The 14,846-nt window shown below is 42.5% G+C and overlaps 1 protein-coding gene across 3 annotated transcripts; it reads left to right on the forward strand.

Annotated features, from left to right (window-relative positions):
* The first annotated feature begins 645 nt into the window (after positions 1-645).
* LOC120551185 (BTB/POZ domain-containing protein 17) lies at positions 646-14,846 on the forward strand. Of its 3 annotated transcripts, none has more exons than XM_039788406.1 (4): positions 646-684; positions 6,841-7,039; positions 9,705-9,996; positions 12,007-13,468. In XM_039788406.1, the coding sequence occupies exons 2-4, from the start codon at positions 6,850-6,852 to the stop codon at positions 13,079-13,081; spliced, it is 1,557 nt and encodes a 518-aa protein (XP_039644340.1). In that variant the 5' UTR covers positions 646-684; positions 6,841-6,849; the 3' UTR covers positions 13,082-13,468. The 3 variants fall into 3 exon arrangements, with proteins under 3 accessions (XP_039644340.1, XP_039644339.1, XP_039644338.1); XM_039788405.1 differs by lacking the exon at positions 646-684 and adding an exon at positions 13,948-14,846 and having other exon boundaries at positions 6,814-7,039; positions 12,007-13,082; XM_039788404.1 differs by lacking the exon at positions 646-684 and having other exon boundaries at positions 6,815-7,039.

The raw sequence follows: 14,846 nt of genomic DNA on the forward strand, positions 1-14,846 counted from the left end.
TGCCAATGGATATTAAAGTTAACAAATTAAAAACCATGAGACAAGAGTGAGTTACTTTGCCCTTAAAATATTAAAAAAGGGCAATAAACATTTATTTTAAAGACAGAAAAAACTACGATAAGGTATGGTATATGTTTGGATGTGTAGTGAGGTCAATGTGAATGATGTCTTGGCTCCTGACTGCTGCTGAGATGCAGCCAGGCTGCCCTTTAGTGGACATGACGTGTAAATACAACTAGTGTTATCTCAGACAGCTCCGAGACAGCTGCTTTCAGTATTCTGCTAAAATGCATCAAACTGCTTGTTGAATTTAAAACAAATGAAAGGAAATCAATTCTAATATTCTCTTAATCACAAAATCACTCAAATACATTGAATTGAACATAAAACCACTAAAAAAAGAATGACAGCTACAGTGTGTGTCTCTGGCGATACGTCGCAGCCATTCGCGGTGTGTTTGCTGTGCCAGTTGATATCGTGATGACGATAAAAAGAAACATTATATTGTGCAGCCCTAACATAGAGACAAAAGACCACTGTTATATGTGCCTTTGCTGTGGGCATCCTGTTCTCTCTCTTTTACTCTCTCTCTCTTTCTCTCTCTCTGTCCCTCGTTCCAGTGTAATCAGTGCTCAGGTAGAGTGGGGGAGGTGATAAGATGCAGAGACACACGGCAGCAGACTGGTGAGTAGTTTCTTCCCTCACTTTTTCTCCTCAAGCTGATTTGTTTTCCTAACCTCCTTGTATGCTTAGGTGCTGGAGTTTTTTATTTTAGCTTATTGTCTTAGTTGGGGCTGGAGGTAGTCTTGCATTGCCAGACCTTCCTACACAGCGCTGTGGAGGAGGGTCTGGCTAGTCCACACAGGATGCAATATTGTTTTTCCCATTATGGCCACGCCAAGACCTGCTCTTCAATAGCATTCACACACTACTATTGGCCAGGCATCCATGCTTACATGTACAGGTCCTATCCCCTGACCAATCCCCCAACTTTAACCACTCAAGATCAAATGCCTAACCTCAACCAATCGAGCTGCTTCATAGGGTGGGTCTTGGCATGGCCATAGTGGGATTCGTAATTTAGCTTCTGGGATAGGAGAAAAACATGCTCTGGTTTATTGGCATTTCTTTTAACCAATCACAATCGTCTTGGACGGCGCTAAGCGCCAGAGGGAGCAACGGTGCCTCTGCAAAACAGCCTCGGGAAGGAACTGGTTTTGGTGGAACTTGTGTATGTTCAAAAGTTGTTGTAGTCGTGCAAAGAAAGAGGAAGGTGGCGAACATCCGGCCGAAAAGAGGGACATCCAGCGGAATTTCCGGCAGCAACGTACCGATCCCAGAAGTGGAACGTCGTGGATATAGACTAGGCTCGAGGTTACCGGTAGTTTGGTTATTTGTCTCTTTTGTTTGTTTTAGGATTATTTGATCCGTTTTAGGTAGTTTAGGGGGAGACGCGGGGAGACGCGGGGAGACGCGGGGAGCGACGGCCCTTTGGGAGGCTGGTCCAGTGTCTTCCCGTCTTCTGTCTTCTTGGACGGGATCTCCAGTCCCTTTTTGTTTCTCCTTGGTTGCTACTTTTGGGAATATCTTTGAATATTTTAAAGTGCTCATATTATACTCATTTTCAGGTTCATATTTGTATTTAGAGGTTGTACCAGAATAGGTTTACATGGTTTAATTTTCTAAAAACACCATATGTTTGTTGTACTGCACATTGCTGCAGCTCCTCTTTTCACCCTGTGTGTTGAGCTCTCTGTTTTAGCTACAGAGTGAGACATCTCACTTATGTTCCATTTTTGTTGGGAGTCGCGCATGTGCAGTAGCTAGGTAAGGACTACTAGCCAGTCAGAAGCAGAGTATGAGGGCGTGCCCTGACAGTACCTAGGTAAGGACTACTAGCCAGTCAGAAGCAGAGTATGAGGGCGTGCCCTGACAGTACCTAGGTAAGGACTACTAGCCAGTCAGAAGCAGAGTATGAGGGAGTGCCCTGACAGTACCTAGGTAAGGACTACTAGCCAGTCAGAAGCAGAGTATGAGGGCGTGCCCTGACAGTACCTAGGTAAGGACTACTAGCCAGTCAGAAGCAGAGTATGAGGGCATGCCCTGACAGTACCTAGGTAAGGACTACTAGCCAGTCAGAAGCAGAGTATGAGGGCGTGCCCTGACAGTACCTAGGTAAGGACTACTAGCCAGTCAGAAGCAGAGTATGAGGGCGTACCATGCTAGCAGCTAGGCGAGCATTATAACGTGTGTTACAAAGTGACCACGTCTGTCTCTGAAGTAAAGGCTGGACTACAATAGAGCTGTTTGGAGCAGTTGGTGAACAGTGTTTTCTGTTGGAGATGGTAAGTCCCTTTGGAGTGGACTTTGGGCTTTTTCACTTTGTAAACCTATAACGTGCACAAAAAAGATATACAACACAATAAAGGAAAGGGAAAAAGCCAAAAAGCATAATATGAGCAATAAAGTTTGTTGGTTATTTAACCTTGTTCCTGGCATCCTTTTAATATGTTGCATCCTCCAACTCCTTTTGGGCCTTGGTTTGATTCTTTAAATGGAGGCCGTAACATGCACATTGAAGGCTGCTGTATGACTGACTGAGTGGTTGGCTAACATCCAGACAGAGGTCCTTTCTATCCAGAGTCAGGCTGGTACAGACAAACTCATCCTGTGGGATCGCCATCGACTCTTGACACGCATATGATCCATGCGCACAGGCTGAGGTCAACACCCCTGACATCACATCACAAATTTATAACCCGCACAGCTATCTGCCGTACGGTCATTCTCGCTGACTTTTTTTTCTTGAACGTAGCTTGAGTTTAGGAGTTTTTGGTTTGTAATTACACATACGTTCAAAAAAGTGATGAGGATTTTTTTTTTTCATTAGGAGAGGGATATTGATCATATTTCTCCCCCCCAATGAAGCGTGCTGTAGCCTACAGCTGGGATTAAATTGCCTGTGTTGCGTGTCACGCACATTGTCTTAATAGGGTGAACCCACTGGCACACATAACTGCATGTGGAGTCTGTAACGACGGCCTAAATTCATTATCTAGTGTCAGTACTGTAATGAACAAGTCCTCCAAACCACACACCGATATACTGTAGGTCCTTTATACCCTCTAATCCGACCCACAGGAGCGTTTTCCCTCCTCATATTTAAACCAGAGAACGTAACGGCCGTTAATTTAGGAAGCTGGCCAAGTTTAATGTGGACAAGAGCCTGATGACCCTTTTCTATAGGTCCTATTGTTGAATCAGTTGTCACCTTCTCCTTAATCTACTGGCATGGGTCCGTTACTGTAAAACAAAAGAACTCAATTCCAGGTGAATTAAGGCGAGCAGCAGCATCCCTGGTTCTAAGCAGAAAGGCCTGGAGGAACTTTATCAGAAGCAGATGCTAAGAAGGGTTGGCTCTATCCTGTCACATAGTTCTCATCCCTTACAGGCTGAATTTCAGATGTCGCCATCTGGATCACGCTTTAAACTCCCCAAATTAATACACAATGCTTTACAGGTCATATTCCGTGAGGACATTTCTTTGGACTTTAAGATTATATCTTGGAAATATACCTCAAAGTTGGCTCAAAGGGGACAAACTGATGATAAATGCAATGCTGGTGGCCAGTAAAAAGACTATTACCAGAAAATGGCTACTACCAGAGTGTCCAACAATCACTTCATGGAGAGATATTGTAACAGAAATCTACAGAATGGAGCGGATTACAGCTCATGTTAACCGAAAAATGGAAACATTTCTTGAACACTGGCAGAGGTGGTACAACTATGTCTCAGATGAATGGCCTGACTGTATTTCTTCATTATATTGAAAGTGATGTCTCCCTGTTTTTATTTATAGTTTATTATGGTGTTATTTTGTTGGCTCATTTGTATATCTGTTTGTTTATCTCTTAACCTCTACATTTGAATAAGTAAAAGAATAAGTATGTGGTTTGTCATAGAATCTGAAAAATTTAAAAAAGGTGTACGCAAGATTCTGAACACTAATAAAATACACAAAAAAAACCTCCCCAAATTCAGAACCAACAGATATAAACACTCTTTTGTGCCTGCAGCCATTCTATTTCATTCTACTTAATTCTATAAAGAACCATAGATAACTTATTGAAATACTATTTATTGTTTTTAACTATGCCTGCAAGGTAGGCAATCTCTGTATTGTGTGTGTGATTTGTACTATACTATCTGCTACACAACAAATGGCCCCATTGGGGGACAAAGTAACTTGAACTTGAAGCAGTGGCAGTTTGGTTAGGTTTAGGCACCAAAACTACACTCTATGAAAAACATCTGTAAAGTAACAGAAAAAAAAAAGTTCTGGCAGCTCATTTCCTGAACTTTGTCCCATAATTAGTAGCTACAGTAAAAATACAGAACATGTTCGGTTATTGAAAATTCTCTCACACAAAGCTGCTCAGCTAGTAAAGCTCTGACTTTAACTCTGAGGACAAAAGACATCCGGTGAGTCCAAGCAATGTTTTGACTACTCAAAAAGGGATATTACAAAATGTCATTGTAGACATGCATTTACTATTTCATTCATATATTACGCTTTTGTGAACCCAAGACTTTAATAAGCTCATTTCAAGCACCAAAACAATTGAGTGTAGGTATGTTTTCACAAGAGATTTGAGAAATATTTCCACTTTAGGACCAATTTAATCTCTTTAAACGTTCTTGCTCTGGAACAAGCGGAGTTAGTTCTGAACATTTCTGATATGAAACACACAGGGATCAGTTAAATGAAAGTACCCTAAAAAAGGAGGATTCAAGAGGATATCTAAATATGCCCTCAGAGGGTTAAATCTGTTCTTTAATTATCAATGCTTGTTTCGATGATTTTTTTTGAATGCTTTTGACACGGACACTTTTTTGGCACTTGGGCGCTAATCTGGTTAATAACGATGATGGAGTTGTGAATAGCTACGTTCATAACTACACTGAACAAAATTATAAACGCAACACTTTTGTTTCTGCCCCCATTTTTCATGTGTTACGAATGAAACTGGAGTAAACCCAAATGCAGACAGAGACAGAGCCAGAGTGATAGTTTAACACGTTTATTACAATACTTAATTGTCCAGGTTTTCAGAAAGGGGAAGCAAGTCCAGGTTTCTAGAGGGGTACAGGTCCAGGGGTTCCGAGCAGGAGTGTCCGTACTTTCCGGGTGTGCGTGTTCAGTCTGTAGTGAGGTCCAAGAACGGTGGGTGGCAGGAGTGAAGTGGCAGCCGGAGTCAGGTTCCAAAGAACTGTAAAACAAGAGAAAACAGATCAGGACAGGCAAAAAAACAAACAAACACAAAGAGCAATAGCTAGCAGGTTGAGTCAGCAGCGAGCCTAACATGGTCGTCTTGACTATGATCTGACAAAGAGTGGCAGGTTGACCGGGTATTTGAAGCAGAGGTGATTATGGTAAATGAGCTGCAGCTGGAACCCTGACTCCAGCACACCAGACTTCACTCCTGCAATTACAAACAGACAGAGGGGAGGGGGGAGAGGAGAGACAGAAAACTACCTGGCTGTAGCAGGCCTAACATCATGAGCTGAAAAATCTAAGACTTTTGTACACAAAAGGCCTATTTCTCTCAAATATTGTTCACAAATGTGTCTAAATCTGTTAGTGAGCACTTCTCCTTTTCAGAGATAGTCCCTCCACCTCACAGTTGTGGCATATCAAGATGCTGATTAGACAGCAGGATTATTGCACAGGTGTGACTTAGGCTGGCCACAATAAAAGGGCCGCTCTAAAAATGCTCCCTCCGAAACGTTTTCAGTAGCTTATTTGGGGTTCCCCATTTCACACGGCCTACATATGATCATTGTACCTGCTGAAATGGTGTTTTAATGATAGGAAGGTGATGTGTGGATAAAGGGATAAAGAAACTTTGTCAGCTTACTTTTTGCTTTGCTCACGTGACAATTAACCCTCCTGTTGTCCTCGGGTCTAATTTGACCCATTTTCAAAAAGTTTCTAAATCAGAAATTTAGGTTTTCTTTCAACCAAATTGTCAAAAAAATTATAACTTGGATCATTCCCTTCAACGCTCTTCTCAAGTAAAATAAATGATCAGTTCACTACTTTCATTGAATTTGTTTATTTCAATTTTATAGCATTTTAAAAATTGAATTCAAAAGCGTGGGGGAAAAAAAAAAAAAAAATGTCAAAAAGCGCAGAAGACATGGACAAAAACTTTGGAAATAGTGACAAACAAATTGGAAAAAAAGTGGCAAAACTGCGAGAAAAGCTTCAAAAACATTGAAAAAAGTGACAAACGACAAAAAAAGTGATAAAAACAACGGAAATAAAGTGACAAAAACATCCGGAAAAGCGACAAAAGAGTCCAAGACAACCAAAACGTTGTAAAAAAAGTTTGTATTTAAAATTTTGACCCAGAAAAACCGAGTTTCCTGGTCGACGGGAAGACAACACAAGGGTTACTACGTCTACTAGAGGGCGCCGCCACTACAAACCTAAAGATGAGTAGTAATCGCTGCTTGAACAAACGACCTATGGGAGCGTTTTTCTGAAACGTGATGAAGACGGATTAGTTCTCAATCTGCAGATCAAAAAACTCTTTTTAATCAAACCTTTGAACAGCCCAGCTGTGTCTCATCTCCCCCTCCCCTGACTCCCCCGGTCCACAGCAGCCTCCCCATCAAATCAATGCTATGCAGCAATTGTTAATACCCAAGGATAGGAAAGTCAGAATCAAAGTGGTAGTCATGGAAACAACCCAGGCCCGTTTCCACCCACCAATCGATCGTGTGTGTGTGTGTGTGTGTGTGTGTGTGTGTATGTGTGCGTGCGTGCGTGAGGTGGGCCGGATGTGGCGAGGAGAACCCCTGTCCCACATTCAGACACAGACCCCCATCGTCCTCCACAGCAGAGTCGACAGAAATCCAGACAGGACAGACCGAAGGAAGGAGAAAAGAAAGATGGTGAAACAAGTTGTCCGGATCCACGTTGGGATGCTGTTTTTGGCTCTGGGTCTGCACTTGGGGGCAGCTGCTGCAGGTGAGTAAGTGTTCAGCGCTGCTGCAGCTGCACGCTCACTCACAATAACTCCAACATGATTTAACAGGATGGGGTTGTGTTTGGTAATTTGTAGTCTGATCTAGTTATGCTTCTTTTAATGTGCTGCAACGCAAAGAATTTAGTGTGTGTGTGTGTGTGTGTGTGTGTGTGTGTGTGTGTGTGTGTGTGTGTGTGTGTGTGTGTGTGTGTGTGTGTGTGTGTGTAGAATAGTAATTATCGATGGATTCCTCTGTTTCAGTGTTGCATTTGAATTTTGAAGGGTTGATTCACCCAAACCACAGATACTATGAATTCATTGGAACAACTTTCTACTTAAGATGTAAAATAAGGGACTGTATGAAAATTATTAGGGAAGAATAGGGTACTCAGGCTGTTCTTGGGAGAGCAGCAGAACAGTGAAGGGAGTTTTTTGCCACTGTAGATTTATATTTTAATTAATCTTACCCTTGAATATATACAGTATATTCGTTACATCATACATCATGCTGGGCTTTGTCATATGCAGAGGACCCGGTCTCCTAAAAAATTTCAAAACATAAAAAGGCTGGGCTGCTGTATCTGGGTTTTATTATGCCCATTATATCAAGAGCCAACTGAACCAATTTCCAAATATATGAAATATATTATTTGCTGGTGAGGGCAACCATACCATTCATTCCTCCTCCCCACCCAAACAATTTCCACACAGCCCCTAATAATGTACTTATTGGTGGGACCTGTAACTTCAGGTTATGGACATCTCCATCTCCTATTTCGACGGGTAAAAGCTGACAGATCGTTCGTAACTATTTACTACATCAAACCTTATATTACAACTAAATTCTCAAAATATTTCAACTTTATTCTCGTTATTTTTTGGGTGAACTGGCCTTTTAATACCTTCCTTCATCTTAGCTTTAGACCCTAGTGAAATAATTTTGTCTTCACCCAGACAAAGAGGTCTCTGACTGACTTGCTATGACTGAATACCTCCTGCTACGTGATTTAAAGGGAACATCACGGCCAACAGCTGAGTTCGTGTCGTGTTCCGTTTTTATCAGCGGGAAAGGAAGTGCCAAATATTTATTAAGAATCAGAAAGAGGAACCACACTTTGCTAATCAAGGCTCAGATCCTGGCAGTTACAGTAACACAGAGTAGTGTGCAGTGGAGAGGAGGTGGAGGAGGGGTGGTGTGCTAAAACCGCCTCAGCTGATACAAAGCTTTAATTAAACATGACCCACAATCCCTCAGCGGGTGCAGCTGAACTGATCAATGGCATGAAATTGGGTGATACTGCCCTACTGTCTGACCCAATAAATAAATCACATGCCATGAAACCTTTTTAATCTTTGCTTTTGTTTGCTTTTTTACATTTTTGGAGTCTTTCTTTAATCATGTTCAGAAAACACAAACTTTTTTATTTTATGTGAACATAGATCAGACCTGTGTGTTTATTTAGAAAGAAATTCACACCAATCTACATCTACAGTAAAGGTGCAGTAGGTAAGACTTATAAAACTAACTTTCTGTCATATTTGCTGAAACTGACCCTATGTTCCAGAAGCATTAAAAATAATTCTGGCTCCTCTGGCACCACCTACAGCCTGTAGTGCGATTTGCAAAAATCCACCGCTCCCTGTTCAGATGCACCAATCAGGGCCAGGGGGGTGTCTAACTGTTTGTCAATCACTGCTCATGCACACGCATTCATTCTCCCTTGTGGGGGTCAGGGGCTTAGAAGACCGTTTTGGGCTTCAGCAGAAAGGGGGGAGGGACTGAGAAGTTGTCGATGTTCAAATTTTTTGGCTAAGTCCTGGATCTTCACAATCCTACCTACAGCACTTTTAACATTTTTGAACATTTTTTTTTTAAAAAGACACTAATAAACAATGACTTTTAAGACTTTTAACCCTTGTGTTGTCTTCCCATTGACCATGCACTTGTTATGGTTTTTTAAGCATAAAGTAAAAAATGATCACCGAATTCTGTGTTACACCTTCTTTGCCAACGTCATTCCAACTTACTACCACTAGTTATACACTTATTTTGGAATTCATGGTCAATAAACCTAATTTTTGAGTTTAAAACCCTCAGAAATGAATTATTTTGACTAATAGTTAAGATCCGAGGAACGTATATTGATGGATAATCACAGACTGTTTCGTGTATGGAACCATACATGTTATTTTTGGGCAATTTGGTTTAAAGAAACCCATATTTTTGATATAGAAACTTTTGAAAACGAGTGAAATTTGATCCGAGGAAAACACAAAGATTAAGATGATTTGTTTTCTAATAATAGGTGAATAAAATATACTAAAAACAAATAAATAAAGATCCAATGTTGTACAGAGATGTACCGATACCAGTATCGGAAAAGCCTCAGATACCGCCTAAAATGCTGGTATCGGTATGGGCGAGTACTTGAGTTTATGCACCGATCCGATACCACGTAATTTAGCCTGAAGAAAATCTACTTTGAAGTATGTTTCACAAAAAGTTTAACCCGAGCCAGGCCGAACAACAAAGATAGAAATCATATCACATCCATACAGGGATAGTTGTATACAGCTGTTAAAACATAATCAAATATATGACACGCTGGTATCGGACCATCTCTAGTTATAACTCAACATATTCCTCCTTCTTTTCCGCTCCACCAGCCATGCTGAAAGGTGACAAGGCCCAGGATGGAAGTGGCGGCGGCGACACCATCAGCCACTCCCTGACCCTGGTGCAGCGCCTGGAGGCCTTGTTGGCTCAGGGGAACGGCAGTGACGTGTCGCTCAGGGTGGAGACGCCCAGCGCGGACGAGGTGAAGGTGATCCAGTCTCACTCGCTGGTGCTCTCCCTGCAGAGCCCCGTGTTTGAGGAGATCCTGGTGAGCCGCAACGGCAGCACGCTGGTCCTGAAAGAGAGCTCCGACTGCGCTGCCGTGTTTGACAAGTTCATTAGGTGAGAACACATTTTCATCTCGACATTAGGGGACTCTGTGAGAGTTAGATTGAGTTATCATGCCCTCTGGAGGGAAGGACTCTGCAACTGCAGCCCTGCATCTGAGACAAACAATCAATGAGTCCCAACATTAAAACAAATTGGCCGATCAGTGAACTGCTGGGTTGCACAATAGCAGCTGCTGCGGTGGTACAGCAGTAAGACATCGAGAAGCCTGGGATGCAACAGCAATCAATAACAAAATCAATTATTTATTTTAAATGCTAATGACATTGATCAAACCCTGAATTACAGTAGACCTGCCTTCTGCCACACCGATTAAATCTCCTCGATCATATTGTAAACTGGACCTTTTCACAGAAAGGCAAATTAAAAGTAGGCCTAATGACGGAAATCAGTCTGGGAGTAACACAGTTATTGAAAGCTGCACTAATCAGTATTTGCATATTAATGAATGAAATGGCTGTGTGTTTTGAAAAAGAACGTGTCAAACAGAGAATTATCACCTGACTCTGAAGCTGTACGAAATTTTTTCTGCCTCCTTTAGCACTGAGACAGTGGAGAAGTACTACACTACCCACAATCCTAAGCGTAACAGCGACGTCCTTAATTGGCAGAGTTCGCCGTTACCATGGAAATGTTTACCGCACCCATGAAACTAACAACGGCTAGCGAGCTGCTACCACTGAAGTCTATGCTCGTTTATGCACTCAGTTTTGTACTATTGGCTTTTTTTTGCCGTGTTTAAAGTTTTCTTTTGAGCCAAATCAAATGTTTTATGGTCACGAGTCATCTCGTAGCTGGTTGGCTTGGTTCCAGGTGTACAACTCTTTTTATCAACATTTTCTGAAAACTCAATGAAGATATTGAAATGGGAAAAAAAAATCACTTCCGGAACCAGAGCCGTTAAAAACGTGGGAGGCCACTGTTGAGCTCTATAGTGTGTTATTTTGCCCCCAAGTGTCCAAAATAAGTTGTTGTGGCTTTAGAAAATAGTAAGTATTGATTAGGACTGGGTAACTTTTTAGGCACCGACCGAATTGCCTCCTTAGTATCGAGTATCGAGAAAAATGCTTCATCATTCAATAACAAATTTGAATACCTTCGCAAATCTCATCAGAGTCAGTGAGCCAATGCAGCATGCTTCTACCAAGATCTAATAATGTCTGCGATTGGCTGTCTAACGTTACACCTTGTAGAGACACGCAGGTAAAACTCTACGTTACGCACAGAGACGGTAGCCTCGTGAGACCGTCCTGATCTCGCAAGCTCCAGTTTTCCACTCGCAGATCAGTCTGGCATCTTGAGATAGAGAAAATTTGGAGCCGTTCGCCAAATGCCCGACCAATCGGCGTTGGTTTTGAGGCGGGTTTAGGTGTGACACAACGAGAAGCGACTGTTCAGTCTGAACGACATGGCAGCTTCCACAGATGAGATGAGTGTAGCTATCGCGCAAGTTTTATCCGAATTAGAAAGTATCCCTTCATTGAAAGAAGAGCAAAAGGAGGAACATATTTTTTTGCTCTTCTCCCAACTGGTTTCGGCAAGAGTTTGATCTGATTGGTTGATTTGGCCCATCTGTCACCAACTACAGGTGGTGATAGACAGATGGTTTATCCAATCAGCTAACCAGGATTTTCACCCCTTCCCAAAAGTTCTCTAACGGAAAGTTCACAGATGGATATGCCGAGCAAATGCGAAGCGATCCATCTGGCGGAGTCAGGTTACAGTAGAAGTAGAAGCTGAAAAATAAATGAAAAGATTTTTGCCGTTATGTGTAATGTTGCAATTTATTTTTGTTAAAATGGATTTTATAAAATTGGTATTGATATCGAAGTTTTGAAAATGATTCCCTGCCCTAATCTTGATAGGGGGGTTTAAAAAAATTTGTGACAGCGGTTTTAGGCTCAATGGTCACAATCTGCACGCATCATGTCAAATAGGCTCAAAAAGTAAATGTTGTCTTTCAAATGCTCCGACACTCAACCTCTCCTTCCTCTCTCTGAGCAGGTATCTGTACTGTGGAGAGCTCTCTCTGCGTTTGGACCAGGCGATACCTTTACACAAGCTGGCCACTAAGTACCAAGTGATGGGTCTCCAGCAGGGCATCACCCAGTACATGAGCCAGAACGTGGCACGGGAGTCCTCCTCGGGACACGTGGCGGGCTGGTACGAGTACGCGCTGCAGGCCGGCGACGTGACTCTGAGGGACAGCTGTCTTCAGTTCATGGCCTGGAACCTGTCGTCGGTGCTGCGGAGCGGAGAGTGGGTGACCATCAGCAGCCAGCTGCTCATGTCCCTGCTGCAGCGCTCGGACCTGGTCCTGCAGAGTGAGATGGAGCTCTTTGCGGCGCTGGAGGCCTGGATTATTCAGAATGAGCCGGACGGTTTGACAGCGGAGAACGCACTGAGAGCCGTGCGTTACGCCATGATGCCGCCGCGGGAGCTCTTCCGCCTGCAGACCCAGTCATCGGTCCTGGCTCGCTATCAGGAGTCGGTGCGTGATCTGCTGTACATGTCCTACCAGTTTCACTCTGCGTCGCCACTGGCCATGGCCAAATACTTTGACGTGAACTGCAGCCTCTTCATGCCCAGGAACTACCTGTCGTCGGTGTGGGGGTCTGCCTGGATCATCAGCAACCCCTCGCGAGACGACCGCAGCACCAGCTTCCAGACCCAGCTGGGGCCCAGTGGCCATGACTCCAGCAAGCGGGTGACTTGGAACGCCATGTTCTCGCCACGCTGGTTACCCCTCAGCATGAGGCCGATGTACACGGAGACGGGCGCCATGCAGCCGACACGCGTTGATGGAGGGAGCCCTCGCATCATCATCACGCCGGCCACATCCAGCGCCGATTTCGCCGGGGTGAACTTCCAGAAGACGGTGCTTGTGATGGCTCAGCAGCATGGGAAAGTGGTGGTGAAACACGTCTACAACTTCCACCAGAGCACGGAAGAAAACGGCGATTTCTTGGCCGAAGCCGACCTGTACCGCCGGACGTCGGAATACCTCATCGATAGCTCGCTCTTCCTCCATATTGTGGTGAAGCCGCTGTACCAAACCCTTCTAACCAGCAAGAACTAAGCCTCCACCCTCCTCACTCAACACAATCCAACCTTGTGAAGCGACATAGATATATGTATATGTAGATAACGCATTTGCCGCTGCTATTTACTGGAGCGCTACGTCGACCTGACCCAAGCTAGCATCAGCTTAATTCAGTATCAGGACAGTTGCTTAAGCTAACTTTATGTTAGCTTTAAAGAAGGATTAACGTTACCTCTTGTGATATTAAATTGAAGACGTTCGTAACGGTAAAATATTACAAAACAAATTTTTTTCATAATGTTATTCCATAGCACAAAAGTTGCACTAAAGTTAAGTTTTTATGAGTCTCCATGGGCAGAAAAGGTCAGATGTCTGTTCCAAGATGGCGGAAGCAGAGATGCATAGCCAGACAAGCCAGATGCGGCATCTACGTATGTATATATATATATATATATATATATATATATATATATATATATATATATATATATATATATATATATATATATATTCACTGTATATACATCTATGGTGAAGTGACATCTCACTCATATCACATCATGGGGATCAGAATCCTCCTCATGTGTGATGTTTGGATCATTTGTCTCGCCTCATATAACGGCTGTTTTCATTGGGCAACTAACACACCAAAGCTTGACTCATGACTATCTCAGAGCATTTTGTAAATCATGATGTAACATGAGTGTAAAGTCGTGATGAAACGTGTGTGTATATTTTTCTTACGGTCAACATATTCCACGAAAAGACCAAAACAACTAGCTACTACTACCACTAACTAGTCTTGTGTTTGTATCACAGCCTGATATACCGTATATCTTCTTCCTCTGTGCCATAGAGCTCCATTGTTGTTAAAAAACACACCAAAGAGCCACACTTTTGCACTGTATGGTGTATGATGTACACATGTCCCCCAGATGAACACACACACTGTAGTTTATTTTGACTCAATCTCACACACACCGTCCTGCTGCCACAAATACTCACTAGAGCACCAAATGTGGATTAATCCGCCGCTGAAAATAGTCCCCAAAAAATGCGCTATTTACTCCTGTTTGAGTGATGTTTGCTAAAAACTACAGTGACCAGCTGTTTCAAGAAATTACTGAGCATTTTAAAAAAAAAACATTTTTTAAACATTTAAAATTTTTATTTTATTTGTGAACCTTTTTTTTTCTTTTTCTTTTTTTAAGATTTCAGTAGGAACCAATGTTCTTGGGGCTGAGAGCCATAGACGGGCAGTCGGAAAAAACAGCCGAACACATTGTAGGTTTCAGTCTTTTCAGGGGATTTGTTTGACAATAAGAAAACATATAGAATATCGCCAGCCTTATCCTTTATGCTTGAGGTGCTGTTCCTGCTACATTTTCTCTGTATTGTTTTTAAATGTTGGTGCTATTTTACATAATTTACACTTAAAGGTCACAGTTTTAATTCCTCACCCAGTAAGCACTGATTTTGGGATTTGTAGTTCAAACTACATCTAGATGTTGAGGTTTAAACTGTTAACATATAACAGCTGTTTCAACTGCCTACATGTCAACAAGTTGTTCGGACTTGCCGACACAAGTTGTTGAGATGTTCATGATTCCTTAAATCGAAACAGGTGTGATGTTTTGAATATGCAGAAAGTTTTGAACAATACAAGAGAATAATGATTTCCTTCACATAACGAATGACATTTTTCTCCATAAATTGTTGCATACAAATTCGCGAGAATGCAGGAAGTGTTTGATGCTCCAAATGTTCTGGGGGAGGATCCCCAGGCCCCTGGTTATAATGT

This window comes from Perca fluviatilis, chromosome 21 (assembly GCF_010015445.1).
Source record: "Perca fluviatilis chromosome 21, GENO_Pfluv_1.0, whole genome shotgun sequence".
NCBI lineage: Eukaryota > Metazoa > Chordata > Actinopteri > Perciformes > Percidae > Perca > Perca fluviatilis.

Bases quoted from the DNA above. Each gene is read 5' to 3' on its own strand.
- LOC120551185 (XM_039788405.1), top strand. From the start codon at position 6,820: ATGTGTGCGTGCGTGCGTGAGGTGGGCCGGATGTGGCGAGGAGAACCC. The intron at 7,040-9,704 runs GTGAGTAAGTGT...CCGCTCCACCAG, and splicing joins CTTGGGGGCAGCTGCTGCAG to CCATGCTGAAAGGTGACAAG. The intron at 9,997-12,006 runs GTGAGAACACAT...CTCTCTGAGCAG, and splicing joins GTGTTTGACAAGTTCATTAG to GTATCTGTACTGTGGAGAGC.